This window comes from Austrofundulus limnaeus, unplaced genomic scaffold, assembly GCF_001266775.1.
Source record: "Austrofundulus limnaeus strain Quisiro unplaced genomic scaffold, Austrofundulus_limnaeus-1.0 Scaffold109, whole genome shotgun sequence".
Classification (NCBI taxonomy): domain Eukaryota; kingdom Metazoa; phylum Chordata; class Actinopteri; order Cyprinodontiformes; family Rivulidae; genus Austrofundulus; species Austrofundulus limnaeus.
Genome location: NW_013952511.1, coordinates 899,191 through 919,691, shown reverse-complemented (window position 1 = coordinate 919,691; position 20,501 = coordinate 899,191). Strand labels below are relative to the sequence as shown.

The 20,501-nt window shown below is 36.5% G+C and overlaps 2 protein-coding genes across 4 annotated transcripts in view; one reads left to right on the top strand and one right to left on the bottom strand.

Annotated features, from left to right (window-relative positions):
* Positions 1 to 1,358, bottom strand: part of kbtbd3 (kelch repeat and BTB (POZ) domain containing 3) — an 8,627-nt gene extending 7,269 nt beyond the window's left edge. The window contains exons 1-2 of the mRNA XM_014014050.1: positions 1,182 to 1,358; positions 610 to 885 (exon numbers count right to left, since the gene is read on the bottom strand). Of these exons, the coding sequence (XP_013869504.1) occupies positions 610 to 872 (263 nt within the window). The 5' untranslated portion in view covers positions 873 to 885; positions 1,182 to 1,358. The remainder of the gene's footprint in view (positions 1 to 609; positions 886 to 1,181) is intronic.
* Positions 1,359 to 2,342: 984 nt separating this feature from the next.
* The window catches only part of fam168a (family with sequence similarity 168 member A), a 31,419-nt gene continuing 13,260 nt past the window's right edge, over positions 2,343 to 20,501 (top strand). Inside the window, exons 1-3 of one of the 3 annotated variants that reach the window (XM_014014045.1) lie at positions 2,345 to 2,506; positions 18,417 to 18,524; positions 19,154 to 19,236. In XM_014014045.1, coding sequence (XP_013869499.1) covers positions 18,463 to 18,524; positions 19,154 to 19,236 — 145 coding nt within the window. In that variant the 5' untranslated portion in view covers positions 2,345 to 2,506; positions 18,417 to 18,462. Of the gene's footprint in view, positions 2,507 to 18,416; positions 18,525 to 19,144; positions 19,237 to 20,501 lie in introns of all 3 variants that reach the window. The other 2 variants (XM_014014044.1, XM_014014046.1) reach the window with 2 other exon arrangements.

Below are 20,501 nucleotides of genomic sequence, written 5' to 3'. Positions count from 1 at the left end.
ATAAAAGAGACATCATTCTTGCTAATTTAAAACCCTGTTGAAAAGGCAGCTTCCACTGAGTAAAGAGTATTAGTTATTCTTTTGGACCCAGTGAGGAGTTTACTTGATTAACAAAAAAGAAAGAGCCAGTAGAAATATGTGATGTTCAAAAGACCAGAATAAAATGAAGACTAAAGGCACTTTTGTGGTGAAAAGGTTGAGAAGTAATGTTGCTGCTGGTCAGTTTGACTGACAATCAGCTCGTCAAACTTGAACTATGAATTAAAGTCCTGATTTTAGACAAATTTCACAATTAGTGCTTTTGGAGAAGACGTGATGCTCTCTCGGAGCTTTAAGGACTGTCAGTATGTGGTTTTATGGATAAGTTCCCTTGCGCACCTCTAAGCCAGTGCTGTGATTGTAAAACATTCTGCCCGGCAGTTGGCAGGGCCACGTTACACATGTGACATGCAACAGCAGCTGTACAGCTGTGAATAATTGTTAGCAAAACTAAAGGTCAGCAGATTTGAATTCTAAATAATTAATATTATTGTCAATTTTCTTGACACAAATGGTAGATGGATGGATGGATGGATGAATGGATGAATGGACGCATGGATGGATATATACCTAAAAAAATCACTGCATGCTGCGAGAACACAACAGTGGCAAGGGAAACTGCATTCCTGGACCTTGATGGTGAAGTCAAACAGCAATCCTTGCTCCCTGAATGATCTGAGCACTTTCAGAATCTGCAGTCCGTGGGACGCAGACGCTCGCAATGGCATCCGCCTTTCTTGGACACCGTTGCATTGTGGACCACAGCCAGTTTTACCACTCAGAGGGCTGGTGCTGCTGGAGTTGCAGGAGGTATCCACTGATTCTGGATCCATAGCGCTCAAAAACCTACCATAATACAAAATTCAGCTGTCAAACTTGTAATATAGTTGAGACAAAATATGTCATTTTATAAAATTATTCTTACTGTATTAATGTTGTGTGTAATAGGATAAGTATGACTAATATATAATGCAAAACTATTTAAGTAGAGCAGTGCAGGGCAAAGACCTGTCTGCCTCTCTGCTATACAATGACAATGCGTTTAGCTCAGTTATTAAAGTTATTAGGACTAAAATAAAAGTAACATATTCGTTTTAAATGTTCGCAAATTATATGAAAATGTGAAGTAGGAGAGAACTCACAAACAGCACCTCGGACAGTTACCGTTCTGACTTCCGGAAACGTGAGGTCGCGCGATAACTCGGTCAACTCTTTTTATTATTATTATAATTTTCTTCTTCTTCCCGTCGGCATTTTTGTTTCTAACATCGTCTCCAGCGGGGAATCATTTTCTCAACAATAAAAACGTACTCGGCACAGCTATAACTTTCCCAGAGTTGTGTGGTCTGCAGCAACGTTGYGATTTTCAGTGGAGGGGAACGCAATGATTCCTGGGAAATGTAGTTCATTCTGATAAGGTCATCATGATTCTCAAAACGCTGTGATTTTCTGATATTGAGTATATTCACACAGACCAAACACACCTATTTGTGACTCCATGTTTTCTTTGTTGCTTTAATACAAAACTAAACAATATAAACAAACAAATAAAAAACTTAACAATTATATTTTATATGCTAGAAAAATGCTACAAAAGACAAAACATGCATTGCATGTTGTTCAAACAAGAATCATATACACTTCATGTTATACATTTTAAGCAATTTRTTTAAACAGTATAAGATAGTTCAAATAACTGAAAAATAACCATTCTCATAAAACCCTAAAATTCCTAGTTTTATGTTGGTCCTTGAATGCAACGCACTCAGAAATCTTGATATGTTGTTCATGCCCACTAAGTGGCGCTGTCTCACTGTGGCGTTAAAAGGGAATCGTTACGCACTGAGGGGATGAAATAAAAAAATAAAAGTAGAATTGAACCAGTGAGCATGAACTTCCGACTATGCTGCATTTTTGTTTATCCACCAAGTCTCCACGTTTAGAAGTAATAATAATACAACTCTTGTCTGACAAAAACATTGTGTTATTGTAGACTAATAGTTTTATCAATAATAGCCCTAAGCATAATAATATAGAATGTGCATATTTTATTATGAACATAATTTTCATCAATAAAGTTGACTATTGATTGATGTAGTTACATTGAACTCATCTGATACATATATTTATTTTTTCCCCTGTTTTGTAGTGTCAGGTAAAGATGGAATATTTCTTCTTTCTAATATTAGACACCATCCACTTTACATGATCAGTGGGTCGTGCCCCCACCTCTCCTTGCATCCCTCCCTCCCTCCTTCCTTTTCTCCCTCCCGGCGGCRGTGCATCCCCATCCCCCACACACGGTGGCCGTCTCTCCGGGTGAAAGCCGTCTTCACCGCCGCCACTGGCCCGACACGAACGCTGCTGCAGAGCCAGTCCGCACCGACTCGACGCTGAGCTAACACATAGGAGAGCGCTCGGACACACAAGAAGAGCAGACTTTTACTGTTTCGACCTGAAGGTTTTGGTAAGTTTAGTACGCTGCTTAATGTGGACGGCAGAAATGTCCATGTGTCGACTTTTTAAGTTTTTTTTTTGTCTGTTTTTTTTTTTTTCTTCCTCCGTATCCCTTCAATTGTCCTCCGTGAGGAACTAGCGGGCTATGCTAAGCTAAACGGCTAGCTCAATTAGCGGAATGTACAACTTGGCGCATCGCGAGTGTTTTTTTAAGTTTTTTCCTTAACCAGGCTTCAGTTTTCTTCGTATTGTCCCGGTCGGACATATTGCGTTTTTGGTTCTTGTCGTTTCTAATCTTCTCCCCTCAGCTGGCTCAATAATTAGCGGATTTGAGCAGCGTGTGTGCGGGATGGATGCAGGGATGCAGCATCGGCGGGTTAGCGGTCGTCTTTTCAGACGAGCTCCCAAAGCTAAGCTAAGCTAACATTAGTTTTTGACACGCACGGTTTCCTGCGTGGAGTGGCTCGGTGAGGTTCAAGCGCCTTTCTGACTGAGCTAATCTAGTGATAATTGGCAAGATGGCATCTCGAGGTTGTTATCCAGAAATCGGTGGGTTTTTCAAAATGGTGTCTAAAGCTTGTTTGAGTGTGACCATTTTTTTTTTGTCCAACCAGCGCTGTTTTGGCTTTGCTCTCTATCTCTGGTATGCAGAGCACTGCCAGTGCATGCCATGCTCCGATATAACCACTAATGTGGTGGTAAATACAAATATTTATAAACTACACCGTGCCCTCCGGGCATTGTTGTTAAGAAACAAAGTGTGTTTTGGAATGTAGGCTGTGTTTGACAGTTTTATGATGGCACAAAAAGTCATTTTAAACCAGACGCTCGCAGGTTGACCATTAAAACAGACTTGAACATGTGGATTTAGCCACACAATTAAAACATTTTATATCTTATTAGGTAAATCCTGATCGTGAATATCAGTACTGATAGGCTCTGTAATCAGGAGATATTTTTCCTTTAAATTCTTGGGTTATTTGTTAGTAGTCCAATATCTACCTGCGTTATTATTATTATTATTATTATTATTATTATTTACAGATAATGGTATATTTTAATTACAATAACTAATATACTTAAATTAAAAAATAAGATCAGGCAAATACATTCCATCTGTTAAAAGTAGTTTGACTAATGAGTTCGATTGTTGCTAATTTATAACTCATCAAATATAGAAAACAATGCAGAATTGTTTTCATTTCATGAAGTGTATTTTTCTTTTATGTTCCTCTGGCGTATAATCAGCGGTATGTCTTTTTTCATTCTCTCTTCCTTTGAAAGGGATCACAGTGTTAGGTACTGACCTTTAATTCCTAGTTCTTAGGGAAACCCTGGTGTGTCTGAAGGAACTTTTGAGATCCAGTTAATCTTGGGTCTTCCTGTTGTGCATACGGTTTTACTTGTTAAAGTCATACTAGCTGTCAAAATACGTGGTATTTCAATGTTTTACTATTGAATATCATGCATATAATCAATAATAAATATAAAAAAACAGATAGACATCAATCACTACAAAAAACTACATTTAAATTGTTTTATAAATGAGTAAAATTAGCAATTATCTGTTGCCAACAATTAAAAGTCATTGGTTTACATTTGAACATTGACGAGTTCACCTGGGACAGTCTCCCTGGATGTAAAAAGCCTAAAGGAGAACAACAGAATCTGAGACATCAGGTTGAAAGTGAAAATATAAAACTCTTCTGCCTTCTGAATAGGGTTGGGCAATATTGACAAAAGAATATTATCACGATTAATTGGGGTATTTAGCCAATAATGATAAATTTGACGATTAATCCCCTGGAGTCCCTGGACACCCTTATGCCCTAGTCACATGACCTATTTAGTGGGAAAGATTTGCTTTTCATAAAAATCTGTTTCAAATTGTGTCAAAATTACAGACTTCAGGCTATGCATCAAATTTTAAATTGTGTTGATAGATAAATTAATCGTATTAATCGTCAAGTGCAAAAAATAACCGATTAATTGCACACGATATGATTGTGCCCAACCCTACTTCTGAAAAGAAATTGTGTGAGGATCAGAGTTGACATAGGCAGAGTCAAATTAAATGAGAAAATCAAAATTCTGAAAAAGTAAAAATTGGTGCTAAGATAATCTGTAACTAATTCAGTTGTAAACAAAGCCAAGGGGTATTTGCTGTTTTCTAACACAATTTTTAAGAAAACCCAGATGAGTTTGTTAGCCCCACAAAGAATCATTTAATAGTGTATAAATTGTGTTAAAAGCTTAAAACCAAAAACACTGAATAATCACATATATTGGCGGCACTCCAAATAGTTTTGAAGACATGAATATTTAAAAAAACATCATGTCATTGGAGATTCTCTCAGATTATTTTTCACCTGCAGATAAAATTCATAAACAAAATAAGCTGAACCTAAAACAAACACGGCTGGAGCTATTTAAATACTTTAGATTTAATGTTTGGTGTAATTGAATCATCAGTCTAAGGTGACCCCTGCTGTATTGTGTGTGTGTGTGGTGTGGGGGGGGGGGCACGTGAGGTCTGGCCCTCTGTGTGAATGGTGGACTGTATAATGCAGCCATAAAGCTGTCAGACTGCTGAAAGCTGCAGTCACTTAATGTTACGACAGAAAGTGGTTTTCTTACGGACCGTCGTCTTCTCAGCGCTTCATCTCTGTGTGACTCAAACAGTTTAATGATTTGCTCGATCAGTGAATAAAACAGATGGCAACGAAGAAATTCAGCCGTTCTGGTTGAACTTTTTCAGTTCTGCAGCGCATTTATTTCGTTTAGTCACATTTATCACATTCTATTATATTTTTCCAAAAGAGAAAAAAAAGCTCTATTCAACACTTTCATGTGTTTTTTACTTGTAGTTCATCACATAAAAATAATCTTAACTACACTTGTTTTTTATTAGATTGTTAATGGTATTGAAATATAGTCTCAGCTCTGAGTATGTGTCACTCTAAAATAACTGTTGTCTGTAAATATCTGTTGAATTTGTGTACTCGTCCAACATTTCCAAATGAACCTTTACAGAAAGAAGCATGTTTCAAGTAGGGGTGTAAGAAAATATTGATACACTGAAATATCACGATATTTCATTTCCCGATACTGTGTCGATACTCCAAAGCCCTGTATCGATTTTAAATTAAGGTTTAAAATGTCAACCTTCTTGCCAATGGTTCATTTTTATRTTGTAGTTCAGCCTCTGACCACTAGTTGGCAGCAGTGAGCCAGCCAGTTGGCTCCTCTACCTCTTGAGCACCAGAGAGTAAGGGTAGCATTAGCGTTGTAAGTAAACATTAGCTTTTCTTTTTTTTTTTTCCCCAGTAAGAGGTTTTTATTTAATAGAATTTTTGGACAAAAAAATCCCAATTTATCGCAAAATACTGCCTTGCTTACAGTATCGCAAAATATCGGGATATATCGCATCGTGACCCCTCTGTTATGATATGTATCATATCGCCAAATTCTTGCCAATACACAGCCCTAGTTTCAAGAGTCCAAGTTAACAAAATCATCAGTTAGCAATTATGAAGAAATTTYATAAAATTGTCACCCCTTTAAAAACTGTGAACTACAGTTTGGTGCAGCAATCCACTTCATTGGTTTGTTTTATGTGTGTAAAATGAAGTGACTTGTTAAATAAAGCTTTGTTATCTCTTTATTGATCTATACTTTGGTCATTTATCGCCGTTGGAAGTGTGTTTGTTAGTATTTTACAGCAGCAGGTGTGAGAAGTCACAAGTCATAACAGATCAGGATAAAGAGTTGAAGTGGCCTCTGGAGATTTCAGCTGTCTGTCGTCTTAGKGGTCTGAGAAAGTGTGCATGTATGTGTGTGTGAGCGTGCACATCATCATCAGACTGTTATTTAATTAGTGATGGTTGTCTGCTCTATACACTAATAGTATTTTTGCTTTAGTTCAGTGCAAAACATTCGATTGAAAAGAAAATACGCACAGTTGACACCGCATAGAAAAACAATGGAACAAATACGACAACAGATACATTTTTACTTATACAGTTTAATAGTTTAAAGGATAGCATTGTTTAATAATTGGTCTCCTAATGACTAGGATTGATTAAATATAAGCAAATTGTTGTTTTAGGTCTTGCTTTTACCTTTTTATTGTATTTTTAAACTGATTAAAAGTTTAGTGTGATATGAGCTCATTCCAAACGTATGTACCATAAAAATACCTTTTTATATAATGAAAATAAGTTTGAAATGCTTTGGAAATGAATGTTTCTGTTTATTGTTTAGAATATTTAATTTCTAAACTCTGGTAGTGAAGATGCAATATAATGAGGGCTATTGGTTAATAACATTGTTGCACAGTTTAAATAAGCATCAATTGTGTTGTTTTGAAGGAAAAATGTGACAGAATAAAGCACTAATTTTAGAGAGTACAAGTTATTGCATGAATCAATTTTTTTYCCATTAAGTTTTTATTAATGTCTCTCTTTTAAATTTGACCTGAGTAAACGACGGCTCGTACAATTTTAATTTTCCCTGGCTGACGTTGATGTGATCAGACTCCCATTAATTGTCTGGTTTCTGCAACTCGCACCATGCACAAACACCCACACCACATTGTGCCTGGTTGTAAAATGTTATTGTTTGTCTCGTCAAAAATAATCACACTTTGCAGCTAAGTGTTTTTAGCTTTTAGCCCCGGTAATGTATTATTTCACTGGTGTAAATTTGTGCTGTTTTTATTAGAGTACAATAAAGCTGTTTGACTTAAAACAGCAGTGTTGTAATACCAAGCTTCTACAGGAGAATAGAAAGGATTTTACAGTTCTTTTTCTGTTTGCAGATAGTGAAAGTCAAAAGTTTGGACACACCTTCTTAGTCACCTCAACCCACCTCACTGCCTCGATCCAWTCAGAAACCACACCGATCCAGCCAGAAAGCGTCTCAGTCCCAGACTGAGGTGTTTTGTGAGAGCCTTTAGATAATTCTAATGCATTGATTGAAGGGTGACTGTAAACATATGATTTTATTTGTTTATTTTTTGCTTGACTGACACGATGAATCAYAAATCTGACACACACAAATCCAGTCTTTAGAAAATAAATGCTTTCTTCAGGCCACGGATTAAAAAAACGATACATCTTCCATGTGGCTGATTTTACTGCTCAGTATCATACAAGCTATCCTTTTGTTCAAAGCTGCTATAAACAACACGTCAACAGTGGATTTTTAATTCATGGCCTAGTAACTTAATGTCATTTTGAAAAGTGAAAGGTTTCTTCTGTAAAGGTTTTATCAGTACATTTCAGTCAAAATCTATAAAAAATTTAGACGTCTGAATAATAGTTTTTAGATGAGAAACTGTAATCTGCAGTTCAGAGGTTTACAAAACAATTTAATCTGCACTAAAAACTACAATCAGTGCATCTCTGTGTTGTAAAAATACGAGCCGAGTTTGCTTTTGATTTTGTGCATTTTTGATTTTATAATTAATATGAGTGGATGATACAGAAATCTCTTGAATCTCTTATCCCTTTGTCATACATCCAAGCCTTTTGTTGTCTGCTGTCTAATGACTATTAGATTTTTCTCCACAGAATGTCTTTGTTGTAGACTTCTAGGCTTGTTTCCAGCATTGTTCAGTCACAACACRCTATCATAACCAAATTGTTCTTTTCTAATAAAAAGCGGAAAGAGAGGGAAAAACATTAAGTATTGTTTAGCTTTCTTCGACATTTTTTTTTTTTTGAAACTGTGTAAAACGACTCTTGACATTCATGACATGCTTCTTGTGTTGTATATCAGGACCAACAAAGATGCAATTTAAAAACTATTAAGTTTTTGTTACTCTTTACGTTAGGGTAGAAACTCTGATTGTAACCAAAGACCACACAGATTATGTATCATTTAAGCATTTAGGTACATTAAATGTGAATGTGTGTGTTCAGTGGCACTGAATTGTTGGATTAATCCAAGAACGCAGACTTCATGAGGTGTGTGTAACGGATGAAATAGGTTTTAAGGAATAACAAAACAACTGTGAGATGGTATTCCAAAGTGTCTTGTGCTGTCCTAGATCTAAAATAGCCCAAAGCTGTTTGGATCTCTTTGTAACAGAGCAGGTCTGATTGTGAGGAAGATGGGGGGTGGTGTTCATCAGGGATTCCATCACACAGCCTTTCAATGCTGTAAGACAATCGATTTGTTCCTGGCCATGATTATGGATAACCATATTAAAAGGCTCTAGTAGCCTGACCTGTTTGTTTTTTTTTTTTTTTATCTTTTTTTGGCTGTCTTATGTCGTTGGACTTCTGCCACAGCTGTGAGGTTGGACGTACAAAATGAGAGATTAGATTTATTTATTTATTTATTTAGGTATTGTACACAAATTTATGTAACATCTCTGTTCTTAGCTTTGGTTTATGGAAAAAACGTTGTGCTTTTCTTTGTCAAAATGGTTTCAAATCTGTCATTTGAAATAAAAATTGCATTTTGTTTAACCATAATGTTCTAGTCCAATGGTCCCCAATCCTGGACCTCGAGGGCCACTATCCTGCATGTTTTAGATGTTTCTCTGCTTCAGCAGACCTGATTTGAATAAATGAGTGATTAACAGGCTTCTGCTGAACTCTGAGACCTGCTGAAGAGCAGAGAAACAACTAAAATGTGCAGGATAGTGGCCCTGAAGGACCACTGTTCCAGACAGATGCTTTTTAATCAAATTAAAAGCAGCTCTTATAGCCATACTGATAATTTAGCTTACAGTTTTCCTAATTTGTATTTAATTTAAAAAAAAAAGTGGTTGACGCACCATATTACACTCACAGTTTCTCATTTTATGTGACCCAAGTGAAAATGTCTTTCCTTCTGGAGATCAAAAAAAAGCTGTGCATGTCTATTCTCTCCTATGTGGGAGWGTGATAACGCCCACTGGTTTTGATTTGTTGCTTAAAGAGTAGATGCCTGGTGAATAGAGTCTGTGTGGGGGTTGTGTTGAATTGTACGTGTTCTGCAGGAATGGTCGCTCTTTATGTGAGTATGTTTTATTTTTTTTTCCCTCTCCCTCCTCATAATTATCACCTTCTAAGGTTCCCCTGGGCTGCTGGAGACTCCCTTTATGCAGTGAAGCCATTGTTAATATCTATGTATTTTCTACTTTTAAACAGTGCACTATTTTTATTTTGACAAATTAAGTATAAAGGCGTCAACACTTTTACCAGCTCTGTTAATAAGCTGGTTTGCATGTTGAGTTTTTGTTCTGCGGCTCATGAGCTGAGCTCTAATGAAGTCTCAATATTAGAGTTTAATCCTAAAGTTCTGGAAAAACAACTTTAARTCGGTGAGCAGAAAGATCTCCTTTATAATGTCAGCCAGCAGCCAATAAGTCCTTGTTTGTGCGTGTGTGTGCATGTGTGTAAGRCTGCTTGAAAGCATTCCCATTGTACTTAAATGTCATTTTCATCTAATGAAAATTTAATTTATTGGTGGAAAATGAAAACCACTTATTTCTCAAGTAGTAATAAAAAATAATAACTACTTAGCCATTCACCCATAAATATGCATTTTATTTCCAAAGAACCTCGCATTTGAACAATTTCCTTGATTTGAACCTGAGGTTTCTTTTTTATTTTCTGCTACTGAAAGTCGAACAGTACTTTTAGACATGATGTCCCTAAATTGATCTATAAAACAAATGTAGGCGGTGACAAACGGCAACCTTTTTTATTATTGACGTTAATTTGAGCTTAAATCAAACTCAGTAATGTTTATGATTCCATTGAACACATTGTTTAAATATATAAACAGACAAATAGAAAACACTTAACAAATTGAAATAACTAATCAGAATGAAATCAAAATTAAGCTAGCTAGTCGTTTATTTAGAAATCAGTAATATGAATATGTCATGAAGGAATTGGGCATCTGCAAACTGCGTAATCTGCAAAAAATAGTCTTCAGTTTGTAAAACTGAAATTATTTTACTGACTTATGGAAAAACAGCTGTTTGTCTATACATATTGTTTGCATATTGTGTTATTGGAATCACTGCAGTAGAAGTAAAGCCTTTCTTTTTGGTTTTGGACATTTATTGTGTTTTAGATATTTGTGTTCAAATACTTCTTTTAGTGTCTGTAACATCAGATCAGGACTTCAGTATTCAAGTCTTTCTATCCAAACCAAAATTAAACATTAAAATGCACCATAAGATTAATCTTTAGTTTGGTAAGTTGTTTGTAACCTGCAGAAATAAGTTTTTTACTCAACACCAGTTATGTTACTTATTTGTTGACAAGTTTTATTTTTTTACTAGTAATCTGCAATCTCACAAATACACAATACAGACGTTCTATACTTTATGTTTCTTTATTATATTAGTCARTAAGACAATTGTACATAAATGAAAAGGTTCTGAATCAGTGAAACTGAGGCACTGTCTCTTCCAACATTTAAAAAAAATAATGCTTAAAGAATTGGAAAGTCTGGGGAAAAAACTATTGAAAAAACTATTTTGTATTAGAGGCTGTCATTGTWATTACTATAAAACAAAAGTTAAATCAGATTGGCGTCATTCAGTATTACCGTGTCCTATAATTATGCAGACTTTTAAAGTGAAAATCAAAATTCCAAGTAATGTTCCTAAACATGAAACCCAAACAGTCCAAAACAAGCTGCTCTCAGTTCCATATTGAAGCTGTGATAGAAACAAACATTAGCTAACATCACCACAGTTCTCATGGTCATGACCTACAGCGAGTGTATTAGGTGTTGGTGGATAAGTGAAAACACTTCACATCATAAGGGCAGTTTCATCTTCATCACTGTCAGTGTTGCCTGTAAGAAGCAGTCTTTTGATTGATGGGCGGATGCTACTCTGCAGAAAACACTGCTGTCTTCAGAGATGAATACCTTGTTTTTATCGAAGACAGGGCCAAAAACAAGGCAGATAAAGGGCGAGCAAAAGGCATGTCTTTGAAAGAAGTATTATTAGGTAAAAGCTGTTAGTCAGCAAGTAAATGTTTTCATAGTGTGCAAAAACAATAAGCAAACTCAAAACGTTTGAGTTTAGAAGAGACCTGACACAAGACTGTCACCATTTTTCTGTTGATCCAACTATGTTTTACCTGATAATGCTTTGGTAATCACTTTGTTGATTCTAAAATGGGTATGTAAGCCTGTCAAACTGCATTTTCTTGTAGGTTCACCAAAATAAACAGGAACCTATTGTGACTTTGACAGGAACAAATTGCTTTGAAGACAAAATTTTTACTTTGGTTTTAAAAATTACAATACATAACCACATACCTTTCAAATTCTTGGAATAAATCATGAGTTTTTGCAGTAAGGGTGTCGTTAAGCATATTTATTTATATTTTTAACTGAATAGTTAATTGTAAATGTAAGGAAATAAACCAATATTAATTGAAAAATGGACAAACTTCAGGAAGCTTGGGGAGTTATTTGCTGAAAAGCCACCTTCAAAGCTTACAAGAACGTCTGTATTTTTAACTACTTTGACTTTTTACACAGTTTTCTTATGTTGAACCTATTGAGCTAAACTTCATGACTCTGAACTAGTTAATCATAATGGAATCAAGAGATTTCTGGCTGCTATATTAATTGTCCATTTCATGATGAACAAAGACTATATTCTTTTTCAGAAAAATAATTTGCAGTTCATCATTTCAGTGTGGCATGCATTGTATATGTATTTCTTCAAAAAGGGCTTGATGCAAAAGTAAATAATTGAGAGCTTAAACCCAAACTCTGCCTCAGGCATCCATCAGCAGGGATTATTTTCTTGTATTTCTAAGCAAAGGTGAGAATTTTTATTATTTTTTCAGTCTGTGCAGCGAATAATCTCCATAAATAGTCTTATTTGGTTTGTCGCAGAAAAGGTTTGCTGATTTTTTAAAGGGGAACAAAAAAAACAAGCTCTTTATGAGCAGAGACCTTTTCATCGCCCTCACTCTTGAAAACACAGCGAGTTATGGTGGGACACTCCCACTCAGCGCATGCGTTTCTGTTGTCCTCTATTTCTCTCACACACAAAGACACACACACCCACTAAAAGCATTGTGGTGCCCCTCTTGTTCTCACCCGTTTGCTTTTTCCATCACCTTTTTCTGCTCTCAAACTGGCTGAAACTGATGAACACACCCATGGCTCTCTCCTCTATTCATGCACAGCTGTAATTGGGTACGTATGTGTTGGGAGGCGAAGACCTCGGGGTCATTTGTAGCCACCTGCCCATGTGTTAATGAGTTTTGTTTCCTCACTCAACACGTTTCTGGTTTAATTTATGGGAGCTACCAGATGTAGGTTGTATTGTAATTAAATAATGCATATTCCTTATTGTGACTTTTGTCAGTTTTATTTCAAACACCCTGTTTACATGTATGCAATCTCTGGAAATGTCCATGTTTTTCGTATATATTGTGGGAAAGTTGCAAATTTGCACTGTAACACTGTGCTCATTGAATCCACTGTAGTTTTTGTACCAGGTGTAATTTTTGTGTCATATAGATGTACTTGCATAAAAACTATTGACTGCAGCTGTCTGGTGTGCAAGCGTGAGTTCGCTTAGATAACTGGTTTACTAAAAACACTCAAAAACCTTGATTCAGAAAGCTTTGGTTTCATACAAAAACAACCTCTGTTTTCATGTACACAAACAGCTGAAAGGCAGCAGAAATATTACAGTTTCTCTCAAAAGCAATGTTTCGTTCAGATTATGAGGATGTCAACAAAGTTCCACTAAGTTCAAAAACATGTTTAGAGGATGGCTCAATTGCAGCGCTTTTAGTATCAAATTTATTTAAATAGCCTGTTTAAAAACCACTGCTGTTGTCCAATTCTCCACACAAATTAATAAATAGTAATAAAAAGATACCAAACACCATATCATAATAACAATGGAAAAATTGTTTCAACTATTGTGTAAAAAAAAAAGGCAGCTCCAATAAAAGATAGTGAGCAGCACAAATATGTTTTTAAGATGGGATTTCAAAACATGAAGAATTAAGGTCTCAAACATCACCCCTGATTCTTTTTTTATTATTTTATTTATTTAGTTTAAGTTTAGATCCTACCAACAGCTCCAGGGTGTCCAGATCTGTAGGAGAAGCACGGTAGTTTCCACTGGGACCAGAATATATGCTTGCGTCAAACACAAAACAGAGCTGTTCAGAAGAATATCATTACTTACCCTGGAATTCAGAAATGTGTAAATGTACAATTACTGATGAACAAAGGTGGAAAGAGCTGATGATGAATTAAAAGAAGAGTCGCACGAAGGATGTAAGATGGGAGGCTGAGCTGAACTAGAGGGAGGACTCTAACAGAAGATTAATGAGAAATGCACTTTGAGTTGTGTTCTGGCAACTTAATCAATTCCCTTGAGATGTTCTTTTGCTGCAAGACATGTTATAAAGTGTTGAACTGGAGCAGATACATCAACCCTTGTGTTTTACTAACATTCATACACAAGTTCAGGTTTTGGAGCATACATTTGGAGGATTTGTGTACAAAAAACAATTTTATGCTTTTATGTCTTTGGGTATTGATTAGTGTTGACTTCACTTGCATGACAAATATAAAAGTAATGCAGAAAAGGTAAATCTTTGTAGGTATGTTTGTGTATGAAGAATATATCTCCTCAATAACCAGTGAACAAAGAGAACGTGTTCCTGCCCTGCCTGGTCGAGGTGTAATCGCTCCTGCCAGCACAACCACAGAGAACCGCCCGCGTCATCTCCTCCATGCCCAATAATAGTACTATCTGTTCGTGAGTTATTCACCATTTAACTCTCTTCACAAGTTTTGCTGGAGCAGTTGTAAAAATGAGTGCATTTTTTAACAGCCTCAGCCAGTTGAAGCTGAAGACAACAATGCAGTTCACTTGTTTTTCAACAGAACCTGTCAAAGTAATAGGCCTGGGTATCATGGCCAATTCTCTGTATCGATTAGATTTCGATTCATTAAGTTCAGAATCGATTAATCATGATTCGATTCAATGAAAATGTTTATTGATGCTGATATTGTATTTTGCAACTGTGTTGGGCTGGGTATCATGGCCAAGTCTCTAGATTGATTCGGTTCATAAGGTTCTGAATCAATTAATTTAGATTTGATTCACTCTGAAATACTGAAAATGACTCAGCTGTTTCAAACTACAAATGTACTTTGTTTAGTCTCTTCAGTCTTCACCATAAACAGGTTTTTGAGTTCAAAGTTGTAAATTGAACAGTTTCAACTTGAACTGTAAAAAAATGTCAAGTCTCAAAGGTACAATATTCACAATTTAAAAGGAATTGCAAATGAAATTGTACCTGAACTACAAAATTATATTATTACTGTACTCAAGTCATTAAGACACTGTTTCTTATAGTGCAAAAATAAAAATAGCAGTACATAACTAAAAGTAAACAAAACTCTCAAGTCTTAAAAGGTGCAATTTTCACAAAAATGAATTAGAAAATGAAAATGTACTTGAACTAGAACTACAATATTCTGTTACTTTAAATGTTATTGAGGCAATGTCTTAAGTGCAAAAATAAAAATAGCACTTAACTAAAAGTAAACAAAACTCTCTCAGGTTTCAAAGGTGCAATTCCAGAATTGCAAATGAAGATGTTATTGAACTTGAATATTCTATTATTGTAAATGTCTTTAAGACATTGTTTCTTAAAGTGCAAAAATAAAAATAGTAGGTAACTAAAAATAAACATAACTCAGTCAAGTCCTGTTAATGTGGCTCTGTTCTCTCACTTGCTAATAGTGAGATTCTTGTGCAGGAAAATGAGCTCATTGACATGATCTGGAGTTAGGCAGCTTCTTTTTGCAGTGACAATATCCCCTGCAGTTGAAAATACCCTTTCCGATACAGCACTTGTCCCTGGAACACAAAGATATTGCTTCGCTAGGCGAGCCAACAGTGGGTACTCCCTTTCATTAGACCTCCACCAGGTCAGAGGATTTTCATTCATCCATGCAGGTTTTTCTACCTTGTATCTTCTGACTTCATCTTCAGCCATCGTTGCCAGAGTCTTCTGCTCATTTTCTTCTTCTGTTGAGTAKACTGCCCCAAACAGAGACTCCAAGATGCTGGATCCCTTTGGTTTCTTGGGCAAAGTTGCTTCCCCCGTCTCCTCAGCGTCATTGCCTGTATTTTGCTGTTGAATAAGAAAAAAACAAAAATAAATAAATAGATTGAAAATCATTTATGATTTCATTACATAATATTCCTTAAAATGCAATAAAAATAATTTAATAATCAAAACATTCATATTTAATTTAACATTAAAAAATACTTGCATCATGTGCAGCAGTGGCAGCCTCAGTCTGCAGTCTGGAAAAGGTCTGATCTCGCTCCTCACTGGACAGGGTTGGTAGGGTCTTAAAGCGATGATCCAACGCTGATGCTGCATACGTGTCCTTCTGTGCATCATATCTTAAAGACATTTCACAGATTCATTAATATGACTAAAACCATGGCATGCATACGAATATACGATCTCACACATTACAACGTGCATGGATTATAAATTGTTAATTGCTAAAACTAATCAGTAAAATTAGAAAATGCAAAGTACAAAACTTTGCTTTGTAAGTTTTCATTTTTTCAAAGCAAAAGAGAGGTTTTAGCATACCTTCAAAATCCCTCACCACGGTGGAGTCTTCGAGGCTCCGGGTCAAGGCCTCTTGCAGCAGAGYGAGAAGTGGGGCGATAACGGACAAAGTTGGTTGCTTGTCCTCCTGCATTAGCTCCATYGCCCGAACCATGTTTGCAGCATTGTCCGTCACGACTGCTGGGTCTTTGCTGGTCAGCCCCCACTCGTCTATGGGCCTCGTCAATATATCCGCAATATTACTGGCGGTGTGGCTCGTGACAACCTYGGTGGTCTGTAGCACATGAGACACAAGGCACCACTCTTCGTTGATGTAGTGAGAAGTCACCGTCATGTATGACTGCGTTGACACTGATGTCCAGGTGTCACAAGTTATRCCGACTCTGTCTGCTGACTGCATTTTCTTTAGTATGTGGTCTTTCACACATTATACATCCCAGGGATAACAGTTTCAGTCAGGTGTTCACATTGCACCATAACATAGTTTGGCTCGAGCACCAAAACAAGCTGCTTAAAGCCTTCATTTTCCACCACAGAGTATGGGCGTAAATCTTTGCAAACAAAAGTTGCGATGGTCYCTGTTATCTTGGCCCGCGGAGAATCGACTGATAATGTTAATGATAGGTTTTTTTTGTTGTTTTGGCCCAGACGACTTCTCGTCTGAAGCTAAAGTTAGCATAGCGTGATATCTTGTCAAGTGGCTTCTGAGGTTCGTAGTATTTCTGCAAAAACTGACCTCCGCTGGCAAATCTTGCAAAACACTTTGGTTTTATCCAACTCGTTGTCCTTTACTGTTTTAAATCGAAAATGTTTCCAGACAACAGACTTAAGTTGAGATGGCTTGCTGAGCGGACTTTTACTTGCATTCGCCATTTTCTGTCTATGCGCATGTGCAGCACTTGGATGAATGTCAACCCGCGTAAAGCAAGCCAGGAGGGACAAAAAGGAACGTGCCTGTGCTTTGCCACGAGACTACTGAAAAAACGTTCTCCTGTCCTATGAATCGATATTGCAAGAATTATGTGAAATCGATTCAAGATAGATTAAATCGATTTTTTTTTTACCCAGCCCTACAAAGTACTGACCAATCACACAATAGTTGACACACAACCCTGGGACAAAATGTTCTGCCTGAACATCATGTTGAGAATGTTCACTCCAAGCTCATCACATTCTCAGCATTAGCAGATTTTACTTAGTCTCAACAATTGATACAGGATCTTCCTTTGCTTTCTTGTATTGATACCCATATTGAATCACAGTATTGTGACTAAGAGGTGACTTTTATCGAATCATATTGGTTTTCTSCTCATGCCTCTTTTATTGCATCATACTTCTCTTAGTATGGATATAAAAGAGCTTTGATACGCTGTTTGGTCTAACTCTCCACTTTTATGTGTATGACTCGTCAGATTTAATCTACAGTTTTAAAAGGCTTTGTGATATGTTGTTACCCAACTGTGAAGTCTAAGCTCGGGGTGGATTTGTTCGGATTTAATTTGAAAATATATAGATAGATGATCAGTTTTATATGATTTGAATGGCCTCAGAATGAAACAAGACAGAGCCACATTTATACCACGTCCTATCTCCCTGAGAAACTGATTTAATAATCAGCGCACACAGCTCACAAACCACCTTTTTCCCTTCAGCTGTCTGCTTTGGGTTTTGATTTTTTTTAACAACACGCTTACAGTCCATATCTGTCCCGGATCATGCTTTAAATGGCTTGGTGCAGAACTCGGCCTTCTCTTTCTGTATTTTGCTTGATTGTTTTGCTTGTCGTCACTTGCCTGCTCACAGGGTTCGTTGTGCTTCTTCATTGGCTAGATCATTGTTTGCTTTGCTACCTGTGGTGGTTGATAAATGCGGCGCATCACTTGTGTTTGTGTGTGTGTATTTATATATACGCATTCATTCTCATGCCTCACTGTCACTCAAATGCACACAAATTCATAGGCTCCACCAAACAGCAGCTGACAGAAACACTATATCAAAACAGAAAGTGAGGAACTCCAAGAAAAGCTTGGTTTGAACATTGCTAGTGTAATGGAAAGTACAGATACACAAATAGCATTTATTCATACACTTCACTGTATTAAACACAGTTATTAAGTGCATTATGGGTGGCTAAAGACACAGCAATTATCTCAGACACTTGGTCAGAAATGCACTCTTCCCTGCTATCACTAATCATTTACTGTTGCACTGGTGCTTGCTTATTTTATTTACTCCTTTTCTTTGCTATTTCTGTTTTTCTTTCCTATATTTTCCTGTGTTCATTGTAATCATGACCTCTCGCTGTTTTAATTTCAGATTTGCATATCCRCTTCCACTCCTTCCTCATTTGCATACAGCGAGAATGGCGAGCGGGCATCCCACAGACAAATTCAGTTTCATGTATCAACCAGACACGCACAAGAGGTACGGGGCACGCATGCACACATCCTCACACACATGCACACAGACTTTTAAAATGCCCAGGTTTCTAATGGTCAGGTAAGTTGAAATAAATGGTGGCGTACTTGGTCATATTTTTTTTTCATCTTCTCAGGGAAGAAATATGACTTTGAGGACGTGCAGTAATGTGCTGGCTCTGTTAATAGTCACCTTTTACCATGACCGATCCTAGCACGGGAATTTATTATTGGCCATTCATTTTTTAGGTTTGTGGTGTTGCTGTGCCATGAATTTGTTTGTGCATTAGAAAGAAAAAAAAATGCAAATTTTGATTTAATGCCACAAGAGAAAACACCAGTATTCAACTAATCCAACCCTTTTTATCAGCACTTGTGTTTGATGTTATTCCAACATTATATTCTAATATTAAGCCTACTTTGGAGTGATTATTCACAAGGTTTTGTTTAGTTAGTTTTTGTGCATGCTTGCAGAAGTCCTCATAGCAATCTGAGACATTAACATGGTGATGCGCGTGCTTYGTAATCTTTCTCTTTTTTTCAGTCGACATGAGTTTACGTCCCCTGCCCTTAAATTTCCTTTTCTGTCTTTTTGTTTTCCTCCTCCTTTTCTGCCCTTTTTCTTAGTAAAAACAGATTAACTTCAGCCATGAATCCAGTCTACAGCCCTGTTCAGCCAGGTACTCCATATGGAAACCCTAAGAACATGGCCTTTACAGGTAAGATCTACACACATACACAGCATCACTCGTCTGCCACTGTGAACACACTTCTAAGAATGGCACAGATAGCATTTAAGGTATTAATTACTCACCAAGGAGACATTTTAAAAGTTTTAATACTGCAGACAGGGCAGTGAAGTCATTTTATTAATGCTTACTCAGAATTTTGAAGAAAAAAACTCAAAGCTCTTGTGTCTCCAAAAGGGACTTTACATCCAAACTAAGCACTTACCTAAATTCTTGTTATGAGCCAAACAAACTATCTGCACCACATAAAGTGTACAGAAAATATATAAAATAAATAGTAATAATATTGTTAGTATGGAGACGGTATGTTGCAGTGGCTGATTCTAATGTTCAGTTTTTATATAGCACTAGTTCTCTAATTCAAAACTGATTTTCTCTGTCACTGAAATTGAATTAATTGTAATTCTATGGTCTTTAATTTTACATATTTATTATGCAGTGTGTATGCTTCGCACAGCTCTAGAGTAAATAAGTTTTATTTCTTTAAAACAGAATTATTACTACTTTTAAGCTAACGTTTTATTAGTGTTTAGAGCGATTAGCCTTGCTTACTGTAACAGCAGCGTCTGTTCATTCTTCGATACTAAATACAGCCTACCTTGGCTCAAAAGTTTTTTACAGGCTGCCAACTATAGAGGATGAAAGCTCAAAAGGACAAAACAGAGTTAATCATTCTTGCTGTTGTCTGCTGGTGTCTTTTCTTCCTTCCTAAACCTTCATTCTATCTAAACAGCAGAAATAAAGAAAAACAGTTTCCAGTTGATAGCCTCGTCCATTTTTGTACATCTTTTGACTTTAAAGTGATCCCCGATTAGTTGTAACATTAGACTTTATTTGATAAACATTTATTTGAACTGTAAAATAAAGACTGTAAAAATACTGTAGGCTGTTTAGTTTTTATAATTTTTAAACTAAAAGTTTAAAAATATATTACATGGACGGGGCCATTTTATTTACATGCAAAGCATTCTGGGTAAATGATGTGGATAGGTCCTCAGTGCGAGGCTGCTAGCGAGCTATATCCACCCTGCAGGTTAATCTTGGACAATATCTGATGATTGACTCTTTTAAATGAAACCAGAGAGCGTTGACAAAGAGGAGAAGGTAGAAATGACTCAGCCTGTAACTGAAAATATAGATGGAGGACAACAGAGCTGCTTCATGGAGGTACACTTCGCTGCAGCATGCAGAATGGGGCGGTGACAGACCTTTCCGTCAGTCCCATACCTTATATG